Below are 13,783 nucleotides of genomic sequence, written 5' to 3' on the forward strand. Positions count from 1 at the left end.
TTCCAACGTGCTATAAATATCCCTCTCAGCATTTCTACCTGCAGACCACATAATTTAATGTTTTTATTTTCATTCACTTCAGTTCTGTGTTTCTTAACATTTTTCTTATTCTCATTGTAATTTTCCTTATTGTTGGGTTCGTCCCTGATTTTCCTGGTATGATGGGTGGTTTTTTTAAAAACACATACCCCAGAGAGGCTGTCATGTTCAAATTTTAGCAGGCAGTCAGCCTGTTTGGGTTCAGGCTGCAGTCCTGGGCTACATGGCCTGTGGTTCTCATGACTCACAGCACTGTGTTGGTCTCCTGCCACTGGGCTCTCTGCTGGTGCTCTTGAATGGATATGAGGCACTTCCTGCTCTGGACCATCCTGTGCCCTTGTGGGGGGTCGGGGTGGGGTGGGGAACCCAGCTTGCTGGGCTGAAAACCTGCTGTGGTGCAATTTCCTTTGCCAGTGCCCCCCACCCTCCAGAGACTCGGGTTGGAGGCAAGAGATGGAGAGGGGGTGCATGAGGTGGGGAGGAATGGCCCCTTATCAGGAAGCTTCCCCTTGATTTTCAGTATCAGTTCTGCCACACTCCCTAGAGTTGTCACAGGCTCCAGTTCATATGAGGGTGAATGCCTGGTCCTCCCAGTATGTAGTAGCTGATGGTGACAGGAAATGCCAGGCTTGGGTCCCCTTCTGTTGAGTAGGCTGCTCTGCTGTTCCTCCAATCCTGGGGTCCCTCCCCAGCTCACCTTTCTCTTTTTGTCTTAGTTCAGTTCTGGTGGCCTCTAATTTACCACATCTTTATAGGAGGAGCAGAGAGACAAACTTGTGTCATCCTGTCCAAACAGGAAGCTACTCAGGCACTGATGAAAGCCTTCTGTTTTCTGGAATGTCAGTGGTGTTGGCCAGGTGGTGGAGGTTGGCAGAACAGTGAAGACTTACGAAGGACTCAGCTAAGGCGATGAGAGAGAGGCCATAGGAAGAAGCAAGTTTTGTTGTTGTTGGCCATGACACAGCTTGTGAGATCTTAGTTCCCCCACAAGGGATTGAACCTGGGCCACAGCAGTGAAAGCACTGAGTCCTAATCACTGGGTCACTAGGGAATTCCCTGGAGGAGGCAACTTAGAAACTCTTAGGAGGTGAGGATGAAGATGGGTGTGGAGAAAAGGGACAAAGAAGAGGAGCTCCCCATCAGTGGATAGATGGACAGATTTCCAGCGACTGAGAGGGATGCAAGATGCAGGGCTTAGATTGGAACATGATGGGTCTGATGCCTGGTGTGTTGGGGAGATGCCCAGCAGGCAGCCCCTGGCTCCATGGGCTCCGGGGTAGAGCCAACAGAAGATTGAGGATAGAGGAGCCTCCCCTACAACAATGGCCGTTCTGATTGCCTACCCCCGCCCCCGTCTAGCTCTGGGATGGTGACAATGTTCAACTGTCTCCCAGAGCCTGGCACGGGGCGGATGCTCGGTGAATCTGAGTGCGGGAGGGCCTGTGTGGAAGCAAGCGCGCATCTCTGGAAAGCTCAGGGAGGGTTTGCAACCATGGGGGTGTGGCAGGGACGTCTGCTGAGAATGGAGGAAGGCAAGCTTCTCCATCTTCCTTCCATTGCCCAAGAGCTGAAGCATGGGACAGCACTGAGCTGCGGGGAACCCCGGGGACCAGTCAACCGGAGGCTCCGCTGGGGCTGCTTTCCCTGATGCGCTCCTGCCTGCCGGCTCTGGTTGCCATAGAGCCAGGAGGCGGTTGCCACGGAGACCGACGTGCGAGGACCGACCAATCAGTGAAGAGCTGCGGCGCCAGCTCACCTCTTGGATGGAGGCACCGGGCTAGGATGAGGACCCCTGCCCAGGCAGGGCCGGGTGTTCGAGCAGGGGGGCTGTGGCGCCGCCACCCCCAAAGCGCCGGTCCCCCAGAATCCCCAACACCTTCCCCGGCCCCGCACCCCGAATTCTGACGACCTTCTGCCTCTTCCCGACCCGACTAATGGGTGATACCTCCGACTGGCCCTGAGCCCCTCTCCCGTTAGTGGAGGGGAGGAGGGGGCCCAAGGGCTGGGATGCTGCGGGAAAGGCGGGGCCGCGGACCGCGGGAGAAGAGTGCAGTCGGGGTGGGGTATGGGGAGGGAGGGAGGGAGGCTGTCCCACCCCCTGCGCTCCCGGCACACCGCAGTGCCTGGCGCGCCCGCGCAAGCTCACTCGCTCAATCGGGGCGCTGGGCGGGCGGGGCGGCGCTGACGTCACCCACTGACCCCTTTCACCCCCCGGCCGAGGGGCGGTGGCCGCGCAGGCTCCGCGGGACGGACTCACGGACAGACAGGGGACGGAAGGACGGGCGTACGGCCAGGCCATGCCCGGGGAGGCTGCCCGCGCCGAGCTGCTGCTGCCGGAGGCGGGCGGGCCGGGACCCCGCACAGGTGAGGCCGCGGCGCGCTCTCCCTCCCGCTTGCGTGTGTCTCTGCCAACCCCTCTCTTCGTCCCTTCTCGTCTCTACCCCCTCCCTCTCCGACCCTGTCCCTCTACCAGCTCCGTCCCATTTTCTCTTCGCGACCCCCTCCCCGCCCTCTTTCTGTTCCCGTCCCTTGTCCATCCCCGCCCTGTCCCCTTCCTTGGTCCCCAGTCCTAGCCCAACGTAGCCCAACCGTGGCCCCTACTCAGGACCGCAGGAAAGGGCGGGGTGGATTAGATGTCCTCCAGGAGCCAAAAGCGACTTGAAGGCGTGAGCTTCTCGGCTCCGGTGGGCGGGCGTCCCCCTCCGCGCCCCATTGTCTGAAGGGGGGTGCAATGGGCCTCACGGCCCCTGCAACATGGGTTGTCACCTGCACCCCAGACACTGGGGATGCAGATTCGAGGGGCGCCTGCCCTCCCAACTCCCCACCCGCCTCCACCCCCCCATGCTTGAGAGCTGCCTCCAAGCGGCTGGCTGGCGGGTGACTGGTTCTGGCTGGGAGGGAGGAACAGGGCTGGAGCTGGAGCCTGGGGAAGCCCGAGGGCTGGAAGGTGGGAGGCCCTGGGGGAGCAAGGCCTTAGGAGCATCAGCCCTGTACTGCAAGCCCAAATCCTTGGAGAGACTTAGGGAGCAAGCATTGGAGGGGATCTGCCTTAGGCCCAGGAAGACCAGCCAGGATGGCCACTGGACAGGAGGTCAGCCATGTGTGGCTCCAGGAGGGCCAAGGGCACCTTGCTGTGGGTGAGAAGTCCCCTGGCGATGACACCCATACTGGGCCCAGGGGCCTGGCCTCCCTCTGGGTCCAGTAAAGTGGGTTGGGACTGTCTCTGCTCGGACTGTTTAACAACCTTGAATGAGGCACAAAAATCTTTGACCTTTGGCTTCCCTTCCTCTGTCCTCTTGGCGCCCAACCCCACCCTCAGCCTGTCTCAGGGTCCTGGAGTCCAGTGAGGGTGCGCAGGGGTACCCTACCAGGCCAATGCCAAGAGCCTGGTCTCCAGCACCCAGCCCCGCCAGCCACACCCACCTCCAGGGTTTAGGTGTTCATCACACTCCCGTGGACCCAAAGGACCCCCTTCTCAGGACCCTCTGGCCACGCCAGCACCCCAGCAGTGTGGCCCAAGGGCCCAGGGTTCTGCCACTGCTGCAGCAGATGGGCAGAGCCTGGGGAGGGGGCTGCCCTAAGCTTCACCTCCACTTTGCAGGCAGAACGCTGAGGCACAGGAGATGTACTTGTGGGTGGTCATGGGTGAACATGGAAGCCTCCAGAGAAAATGGCCAGAGCTGGGCAGCCCCTATCCACTGCCATGGGACCCACACAAATGAACCTCAGCTCTGTGAGGGTGGCTGCTGCTGGCAACTCAGTCGGATGCACTCAGAGTCCCAAGAGCCCACAGCCCCTCAGAGCTGCTTATGGGGCAGGGCGGGGCCCCTGTGTGCTCTACCATTGGCCATCACCGAGCCAGCAGTGAGCTGGGAGGTCCTGCCTGAGGACAGCACACCATGGCCCCTGCTTTCCCTCTTGTGTGTGCCGACTCTGGAAACAGGGGTGGGGCAGCAGAGCCCAGTGAGACCCTGACAGGTTGTCCTCAGGTGAAGGCAGCAAAGAAAGGAGAGAGATGAGGCAGAGAAGCAAGACTCCCACTTCACAGCAAGTGTGAGATCTGGAATGTTCCAGAGCTGAGTGGAGAGCAGGCTTCCTGCTCCCTGGGGGCCCACCGATCTAGGAGGTCATGAGCAGACCTTTCCTGGCAAGCCCAGCTGAGGCGGCACAGATTACGTGCATGGAGTCAGCAAGTTAGTGTCCTAAGAGACAGGAGCTGGTCTCATCTTTAACGAGCATCTTGGAGAAAAGCCAGACCCCAAGCTGCTCGCCATGGAAGAACTCTTGGAAATCATCCCTCGGGCACAGCAATACCCTTTCCTTCTCCTGACCTCGCTTTTCAGCGGACACCCACACTCGTGGGCCCCCACTTCTGTGCTCAATTCTTGTCTGAGAGAGGGACAGCTGCAGCCAGGGAGCTGCCTCTCAGGGAAGATGCCTGCCCTTCTCACGCCCTTCTATCTCCACAGATCTGTCCTGTGATGCAGCTGAGGCTACCACCCCAAAGGGGGACCGACTGGAGCACTGTGCCCTGACATCTGGGCCCAGCGCCCTGGCTCTCACGTTCCTGCACGGCAAGCCTGGTGCCCGGCCCCCACCTGAGGGAGCCAGCTGGGATGCAGGGCCGGGCCGCGCCCCCTCAGCCTGGGCAGTCCAGGCAGAGGGCGGCCCCAGTCCAGGGCCTGCTGAGGTTCGGCCTACTGAAGGTCCTCTCCCAGCCTCCCTGGAGCCCCGGATTGTCATGGGCGAGGAGACATGCCAGGCAGCCCCATTGCCCAGGGCAACCATGCCGGAGCTCAGGGACTGGGAGGGTGGGCATGCTAATCTGAACCCACCCCCCGAGTTCTGTTCTCAGGGTGACCCTCCTGTGCCTTTCCCCGCCCCAGACTCTGATTCCTACTTCACGCCTCCCTCCACCCCCACCAAGACAGCCTCCACCCTGCTCCCTGGCCCCGGGCCCCACAGGGACGCCCAGGATGCCCAGGCTGAGCTGGGGGATTCGCCGCCAGCCTCGCCCACTGGCTCGTACATCACGGCAGATGGGGACAGCTGGGCCTCATCCCCATCCTGCTCCCTGAGCCTGCAGGCCCTGGCCGAAGGGCTGGATGTGCCCTCCGGCTGGGGCTTCTCTCCATCTGGATCTGTGGTCGATGAGAGGGAGCTGCCCCCTGCCGGGACCCCAGACAGCTCGTCCCCAGAGTCCAGCCTCTCAGCAGACAGCAGCTCTTCCTGGGGCCAGGAGGGCCACTTCTTCGAGCTGGACTTCTTGGCCAACGACCCGATGATCCCTGCTTACCTCCTGCCCTTCCAGGGCAGCCTGATTTTCCAGGTGGAGGCAGTGGAGGTGACACCCCTGCCCCACGAGGAGGAGGAAGTGGAGGAGGAGGAGCAAGAAGAGGAGCAGGAGGTCCCCCTCCCCAGAGGGGACCTAGCCGGGGAGGGCGAGGATGATAGCACATTCGCATCCTCCCTGCAGTCACTGTCTGACCTGTCCATCACTGAGGGCGTGGATGAGGCCTTCGCCTTCCGGGATGACACCTCGGCTGCCTCCTCTGACCCTGACTCGGCATCCTACACGGGGGCTGATGATGAGAGGCTGTACAGCGGAGAGCCCCACGCACAGCCCGCCACAGTGCTCCAGGACAGCCCTGGGGAGGCTGCCTCCTGGGGCCCAGAGCTCATTCTTGGGGTGTCCAAGGGAGAGGCTGGCCAGGCTGCCAAGGGTCAGGAACCCATCTCCGAGATAATGAGGGTGGGTCCCGCTGCAGCCCAGGTGTCTTCTGCTATGGCCCCTCACATTCCACAGGAATCTCTGGACCTCACTGGGGTGAGCCTTCAGGCCCAGGGAGAAGAGCCAGGCTCCACCATGGGACCAGTACCTGTTGCCCCAATCATGTCTCAGCCCCTGCAGGAGGGAGATACTGCTACGTTAGGCCCAGAGCCCTGGATTTTGAAGGGAGAAGCAGACCTCAACTCTCTACAAACCCTGAAGAAAGACACAGGCCAGGGGTTTGCCGCTGCAACCAGCCCTGAACCCCAGCCAGAAGTGGATCCAGCAGCATTCCCACCCTTGGAGGATGCAGGTATCCCCTGGGTCCAGGAATCTGCCTCCGAGACCAGCCCTGAGCCCCAGTTGGAAGAAGAGGAGCTGACAGCCTCCTCACACCTGCTCCCCTTGGTCCAGGGATCTGCCTCTGAAGCTAGCCCTGAGCCCCAGTCAGAAGAAGATCTGACAGCATCCTTACCCCTGAAGGATGAAGGTCTCCCCTTGGTCCAGGGATCTGCCTCCAAGGCCAGCCCTGAGCCCCAATCAGAAGAAGATCATCTAGCAGCATCCTCACCCCTGCAGGATGCAGGTCTCCCCTTGGTCCAGGGATCTGCTTCTGAAGCTAGCCCAGAGCTCCAGTCAGAAGAAGAAAATCTGACAGCATCCTCAACCCTGCAGGATGCAGGTCTCCCCTTGGTCCAGGGATCTGCCTCTGAAGCTGGCCCGGAGTCCCAGTCAGAAGAAGAAGATCTGACAGCATCCTCAACCCCTCAGAATGCAGGTCTCCCCTTGGTCCAGGAATCTGCATCTGAGGTCAGCCCTGAGCCCCAGTCGGAAGAAGATCTAACAGCATCCTTACCCCTGAAAGATGAAAGTCTCCCCTTGGTCCAGGTATCTCCCTCTGAGGCCAGCCTGGAGCCCCAGTCAGAAGAAGATCTGACAGCATCCTCAACCCCTCAGGATGCAGGTCTCCCCTTGGTCCAGGAATCTGCATCTGAGGTCAGCCCTGAGCCCCAGTCAGAAGAAGATCTAGCAGCATCCTCACCCCTGCAGGATGCAGGTCTCCCCTTGGTCCAGGGATCTGCATCTGAGGCCAGCCCTGAGCCCCAGTCAGAAGAAGAAGATCTGACAGCATCCTTACCCCTGAAGGATGAAGGTCTCCCCTTGGTCCAGGGATCTGCCTCTGAGGCCAGCCCGGAGCCCCAGTCAGAAGAAGATCTAACAGCATCCTCACCTTTGCAGGATGCAGGTCTCCACTTGGTCCAGGGATCTGCCTCCGATGCCAGCCCTGAGCCCCACTCAGACGAGGACCTGACAGCCTCCGCACCCCTGCAGGACACAGGTCTCCCCTTGGTCCAGGGATCTGTCTCTGAGGCCAGCCCTGAGCCCCAGTCAGAAGAAGAAGATATAACAGTATCCTCACCCCTGCAGAATGCAGGTCTCCCCTTGGTCCGGGGATCTGCTTCCGAGGCCAGCCCTGAGCCCCAGTCAGAAGATCTAAGAGCATCCTTACACCTGCAGGATGCTGGTCTCCGCTTGGTCCAGGGATCTGTCTCTGAGGTCATCCCTGAGCCCCAATCAGAAGAAGAAGATCTCACAGCCTCCCCACCCCTGCAGGATGCAGTTCTCTTCTTTGTCCAAGGATCTGCTTCTGAGGCCAGCCCTGACCACCAGTCAGATCTGAAAGCATCCCCGCCCCTGCAGGATGCAGGACTTCCCTTGGTCCATGGATCTGCCTCTGAGGCCAGCCCTGAGCCCCAGTCAGAAGAAGAGGAGCTGACAGCATCCTTACCCCTGCAGGACACAGGTCTCCACTTGGTCCAGGGATCTGCCTCCAAGGCCAGCCCTGAGCTCCAGTCAGAAGAAGAAGTGACAGCATCCTCACCCCTGCAGGACACAGGTCTCCACTTGGTCCAGGAATCTGCCTCCAAGGCCAGCCCTGAGCCCCAGTCAGAAGAAGTAGAGCTGACAGCCTCCCCACCCCTGCAGGACACAGGTCTCCCCTTGGTCCATGGATCTGCCTCCGAGGCCAGCCCTGAGCTCCAGTCAGAAGAAGTGACAGCATCCCCACCCCTGCAGGACACAGGTCTCCCCTTGGTCCAGGGATCTGCCTCCGATGCCAGCTCAGAGCCCCAGTCAGAAGAAGAGGAGCTGACAGCATCTTCGCATCTGCAGGACACAGGTCTCCCCTTGGTCCAGGGATCTGTTTCCGAGGCCAGCCTTGAGCCCCAGTCAGAAGAGGAGCTAAAAGCCTCCCCACCCCTGCAGGATACAGGTCTCCCCTTGGTCCAGGGATCTGCATCTGAGGTCAACCCTGAGCCCCAGTCAGAAGAAGACCTGACAGCCTCCCCACCCCTGCAGGATGCAGGTCTCCCCTTGGTCCAGGGATCTGCATCTGAGGCCAGCTCAGAGCCCCAGTCAGAAGAAGAGGAGCTGACAGCCTCCCCAACTCTGCAGGACGCAGGTCTCCCCTTGGCCCAGGGATCTGTTTCTGAGGCCAGCCCGGAGCCTCACTCAGAAGAGGAGCTGACAGCCTCCCCACCCCTGCAGGATGCAGGTCTCCCCTTGGTCCAGGGATCTGCATCTGAGGCCAGCTCAGAGCCCCACTCAGAAGAGGAGCTGACAGCCTCCCCACCCCTGCAGGATGCAGGTCTCCCCTTGGTCCAGGGATCTGCATCTGAGGCCAGCTCAGAGCCCCAGTCAGAAGAAGAGGAGCTGACAGCCTCCCCAACTCTGCAGGACGCAGGTCTCCCCTTGGCCCAGGGATCTGTTTCTGAGGCCAGCCCGGAGCCTCACTCAGAAGAGGAGCTGACAGCCTCCCCACCCCTGCAGGATGCAGGTCTCCCCTTGGTCCAGGGATCTGCATCTGAGGCCAGCTCAGAGCCCCACTCAGAAGAGGAGCTGACAGCCTCCCCACCCCTGCAGGATGCAGGTCTCCCCTTGGTCCAGGGATCTGCCTCCGAGGCCAGCTCAGAGCCCCAGTCAGAAGAAGAGGAGCTGACAGCCTCCCCACCCCTGCAGGACGCAGGTCTCCCCTTGGTCCAGGGATCTGCCTCCGAGGCCAGCTCAGAGCCCCAGTCAGAAGAAGAGGAGCTGACAGCCTCCCCAACTCTGCAGGACGCAGGTCTCCCCTTGGTCCAGGGATCTGCCTCTGAGGCCAGCTCAGAGCCCCAATCAGAAGAGGAGCTGACAGCTTCCCCACCCCTGCAGGATGCAGGTCTCCCCTTGGTCCAGGGATCTGCATCTGAGGCCAGCTCAGAGCCCCAGTCAGAAGAAGAGGAGCTGACAGCCTCCCCAACTCTGCAGGACGCAGGTCTCCCCTTGGTCCAGGGATCTGCCTCTGAGGCCAGCTCAGAGCCCCAATCAGAAGAGGAGCTGACAGCCTCCCCACCCCTGCAGGATGCAGGTCTCCCCTTGGTCCAGGGATCTGCCTCCGAGGCCAGCTCAGAGCCCCAGTCAGAAGAAGAGGAGCTGACAGCCTCCCCAACTCTGCAGGACGCAGGTCTCCCCTTGGTCCAGGGATCTGCCTCTGAGGCAAGCTCAGAGCCCCAATCAGAAGAGGAGCTGACAGCCTCCCCACCCCTGCAGGATGCAGGTCTCCCCTTGGTCCAGGGATCTGCCTCCGAGGCCAGCCCTGAGCTCCAGTCAGAAGAAGTGACAGCCTCCCCACCCCTGCAGGTTGCAGGTCTCCCCTTGATCCAGGGATATGCCTCCGATGCCAGCTCAGAGCTCCAGTCAGAAGAGGAGCTGACAGCATCTTCACATCTGCAGGACGCAGGTCTCCCCTTGGTCCAGGGATCTGCCTCCGAGGCCAGCCCTGAATCCCAGTCAGAAGAAGATCTCACAGCCTCACCACCCCTGCAGGACACAGGTCTCCCCTTGGTCCAGGGATCAGCCTTCGGGGCCAGCCCGGAGCCCCAGTCAGAAGAAGACCTGACAGCCTCTCCACCCCTGCAGGACGCAAGTCTTCCCTTCGTCCAGGGATCAGCCTCCGAGGCCAGCTCAGAGCCCCAATCAGAAGAGGAGCTGATAGCATTGCCAACTCTGCAGGACGCAGGTCTCCCCTTGGTCCAGGGATCTGCCTCTGAGGCCAGCCCTGAGCCCCAGTCAGAAGATCTCACAGCCTCACCACCGCTGCAGGTTGCAGGTCTCCCCTTGGTCCAGGGATCAGCCTCCGAGACCAGCCCAGAGCCCCACTCAGAAGAGGAGCTGACAGCCTCCCCACCCCTGCAGGATGCAGGTCTCCCCTTGGTCCAGGGATCTGCCTCCGAGACCAGCCCAGAGCCCCACTCAGAAGAGGAGCTGACAGCCTCCCCACCCCTGCAAGATGCAGGTCTCCCCTTGGTCCAGGGATCAGCCTCCGAGACCAGCCTGGAGCCCCACTCAGAAGAGGAGGAGCTGATAGCCTTCCCGCCCCTGCAGGATGCAGGTCTCCCCTCCAGTCAAGTATCTGCCACCAGTGGCAGCCTTCAAGCCCTGATGACTGACACAGGCTGTACCCAAGAGACAGAGCCCACAGCCACTGCAGGCCATAGGAAAGGAAGAAAGACCCTGGGACTGAGGCCAGCGCCTGAGGAAAGAGACCCAGACCACACTGGAGGATCAGACTCTCTGGCCTTGGATCAGATATATCTGGGTGGCCCAGACCTACCTGCAGATGCTCGGACACCCTTGGAGGGAGATGCAGGCCCCTCCAAGCCTGCCACAGAGATCCCAGACACACCTGAGCCTTTCACAGCCGCCCAAGGTCCCCCAAAGCCTGACTCCAGTGGGGAGGAAGTAGCCAAGGGCATTTTGGCACCTGAGCAGGAAGCCTGTCATGATATCTGTGCACATGGGGGTGATGGAGCTGAGTCCAGCTCACCCCCAAAGGAGGCTCTGGGGGCTGAGCACCAGGGGCGTGAGGCCCTAAAGCCAGTGGTTCATGGCCCAGGGGTGTGTCCTACTGCCAGCCTGGAGGTTGGCCAGTTGGGGCCCCCAAGCCCAGTGGAGGAGGGAAGGGCCACTCTTGGGCACAGGCTTCCCATGGCTGTGGGCTCAGAGGCTGGGCTGGGCTCCTGCTCAGAGTCTCCTTCAAGAGCTCTGCCCAAGCTGGGAGGGCACTGTGCCAAAGATCCTGCCCCAACATCTCCACTGCCCTTGAGGCAGCCAAAGCCTGTGCTGGGCCCGGGCAAGGGAGAGCAGGCCCAGGCAGCACTTGGAGTCCTTGGCCCCTCCCCACTGCAGCCTCCAGAAAGCCCCAGAGGGGGCCTGCCCAGTGTACCCCAAGACAGGATCCTGGGCCCTGAGCCCCCTGCTCCTGGTGTCATGGAGGCAGTCCCAACCCCCCTGGCATCGCCTTCCCCCTGCCCTTGCCGGGGCCCCCGGGAAGACTTGGTGGAGGGCGCAGAGCCCCTGGGTTCTCCGAGCCACCCACCACCTCGGCCAAGAGCCCAGCGGGCGGTGGCTGCCTCCTCAGGGATCACAAACCCCCCTGGGGCTGGGCAGGTCAGCCTCCCACCCCACCCCACCCTCCTCAGCCCCAAGGCAGCCCCCAAGAGGGGTACCCATGCCAAAGACCCAGCCTCGAGGCTCTCGCCCCCTCGCCAAGTGCCTCCTGGCTCTGGGCCCCGGAGCCCAGCCGGCCCTCGAGGGCTCCCAGCCACCGAGCAGCAGGATGATGGCGACAGTTTGGAGGAAGGTGAGTGGGATGCAGGTGGCAACACTGTCCTGAGCCAGGGACCCAGGGGGCAGAGGGCTGGGCAGGGATGCCAGAGCTGCTCGCCCCGTGCCCCTGTCCAGAAGGGCAGGCCATCCTCACACTCCCCTTCCTCAGACTCGCCCCGCGCTCTGGGCTCTGGCCAGCACTCGGACAGCCACGGGGAGTCATCAGCTGAGCTGGAGGAGCAGGACCTCCCAGGACCACAGACTGCACAGTGCCCAGCCCAGGTGCCCGAAAAGCCAGGTTGTGAGCCCAGGGGAGGGCTCTGTGCCCTGCCCTCGGGTGCTCAGACCCCCTTTCTTCTCCAGGCACCAGCCGGCAGCGGGAGCGAGGAGACAGTCGCCAAAGCCAAGCAGAGTCGCAGTGAGAAGAAGGCCCGAAAGGTGCGCTGGGCACCCAGCTGGGACTCTGCTCCCTCCAGGAGGGGCCAGGCTGGCCAGACAACCCCAACCACCCCAAGAGTGGGGCTGGCAGCGTAAGGGGACCCTTTCCCATCCCACAGCTTATGAATCCCATCGATGGGGGCCCTGGGATAAAGGGAGTAACTGGATGCCTTGGGTGAAGTAACCGGGGCTGGGCTATCAGTTGAAACAGACACAGCCTGAGTCCGACGTCCTATTTGCTCACATGGGGAGCCACCTGGGAGGCTCTACAGAGGGTGGGTGGTGGAACCCTTGTGTCCCTGGTGTTTCCCCCGGACTTGCTCCTCTCCCCCAACCCCTGACTGGGAACTTTGGGGCCCACGCCCAGGCCTGAGACCGTTGTGCTTCCAGGCGATGTCCAAGCTGGGCTTACGACAGATCCAGGGGGTCACCAGGATCACCATCCAGAAGTCCAAGAACATCCTCTTTGTCATTGCCAAACCCGATGTCTTTAAGAGCCCAGCCTCAGACACCTACGTGGTCTTCGGCGAGGCCAAGGTCTGAGCAGCTGGCCATGGGCGTGGGGAGGGGGTCTGGGGCGTGGGCTCAGCTGACAGCTGACCTCTGTACTGCAGATTGAGGACCTGTCGCAGCAGGTGCACAGAGCTGCGGCTGAGAAGTTCAAAGTGCCCTCGGAGCCCTCCGCCCTGGTGCCCGAGTCAGCACCTGGGCCGAGGGTGAGACCCGAGTGCGAGGAGGAGGAGGAGGAGGAAGACGAGGAGGAGGTGAGGCCAAGGGGCCCACGGTTCAGTCTTGTGGAGGGGGGCAGCTTTGCCTGGGGGCCTCTCACTGGGGGAGGGAGCCACTCCAGCACCTCCCTGCATATCCCGCTCCAGGTGGATGAGGCAGGACTGGAGCTGCGGGACATCGAGCTGGTGATGGCACAGGCCAATGTGTCAAGGGCCAAGGCTGTGCGGGCCCTGAGGGACAACCAGAGTGACATCGTCAACGCCATCATGGTGAGTGACTGGCCCCTTCGCAAATGCCCTGCTACTGTCTCTGCCGGGGCCTGTCCCCCAACATGACCCTCTCCTTCTACAATTCTCACAGGAGCTGACAATGTAGTTGCTGACCAGACCCGGCTCCACCCCTGCCCCCTAGCTCTGCTGTTCAATAAAGTGGTGTCCCTTCATCGCCTCTCTGCTCCTCCAGCGCAGGCTCTGGCTAAACGGATTGCAGGAGGTGTGCAGACACTTCCTGAAGCCACACAGGTCCTAAGGAGGGTGGTGGTCCCTCCCTGACGTCCCAGGGAATCCACCTTGCCCAGGGATTGTGGGCAGTCCAGTCACTTGGCTGTGGCCCAAATCATGGGCCTGGGAATAACAGTTTCTGGAAGGAACTCCCCAGATGCAGGGGCCCCCGAGCTGGAAGAGCTGCGGGAAGTAGTGTCTGCTAAGGTGAGCAGCACTTAATCTCCTGAAGTTCCTGGCCCCCTGCTGTGGCCCAACTCTAGGAGTCACCACCTCTCCCTGTCCTCTCTCTCCTACAAAGTCCAGGGAGCCGCAGGGTGGGGGTGACGTCCCAGGACAAAAGAGGGAGACCACTGAGTGCGGGACCACGTGTGGGTGGAGCCCCTGGAGAAGAGGAGCAGTTCCTGACTGTCACAGAAGGCTCATGGGACACAAGGTCACCACTGTTCACAAGCACAGGGTGGGCTATGGAAGGGATGGCCCCTGGCCCACGTTGCTATCTTTAGCTGTTCCACACACCTAGAGACAGCATCTACCAACTGTCTCCCTTAGCTCTGCCCAGCCCGGGCCCACAACCAGCACCTGGTCCGCCAGGGCCAGAATGAGGTCTGAGATCTCTCCTCCAGTCCTGCCCCTTGTCAGTAGGGAGGGAGCCTAGGGGACT

The 13,783-nt window shown here is 61.5% G+C and overlaps 1 protein-coding gene across 1 annotated transcript; it reads left to right on the forward strand.

Moving 5' to 3' along the window:
• The first annotated feature begins 434 nt into the window (after positions 1-434).
• On the forward strand, positions 435-13,061 carry NACAD (NAC alpha domain containing). Its single transcript, XM_006051287.3, has 8 exons — positions 435-2,403; positions 4,509-11,486; positions 11,622-11,734; positions 11,816-11,890; positions 12,281-12,427; positions 12,505-12,654; positions 12,766-12,888; positions 12,980-13,061. Exons 1-8 carry the CDS (start codon positions 2,337-2,339, stop codon positions 12,992-12,994), a joined length of 7,668 nt encoding a protein of 2,555 aa, XP_006051349.3. The 5' UTR covers positions 435-2,336; the 3' UTR covers positions 12,995-13,061.
• The last annotated feature ends 722 nt before the right edge of the window (positions 13,062-13,783 follow it).

This window comes from Bubalus bubalis, chromosome 8 (genome assembly GCF_019923935.1).
Source record: "Bubalus bubalis isolate 160015118507 breed Murrah chromosome 8, NDDB_SH_1, whole genome shotgun sequence".
NCBI classification, from domain to species: Eukaryota; Metazoa; Chordata; class Mammalia; order Artiodactyla; family Bovidae; genus Bubalus; species Bubalus bubalis.

Bases quoted from the DNA above. Each gene is read 5' to 3' on its own strand.
- NACAD (XM_006051287.3), top strand. From the start codon at position 2,337: ATGCCCGGGGAGGCTGCCCGCGCCGAGCTGCTGCTGCCGGAGGCGGGC. The intron at 2,404-4,508 runs GTGAGGCCGCGG...CTATCTCCACAG, and splicing joins CGGGCCGGGACCCCGCACAG to ATCTGTCCTGTGATGCAGCT. The intron at 11,487-11,621 runs GTGAGTGGGATG...CCCCTTCCTCAG, and splicing joins TGGCGACAGTTTGGAGGAAG to ACTCGCCCCGCGCTCTGGGC.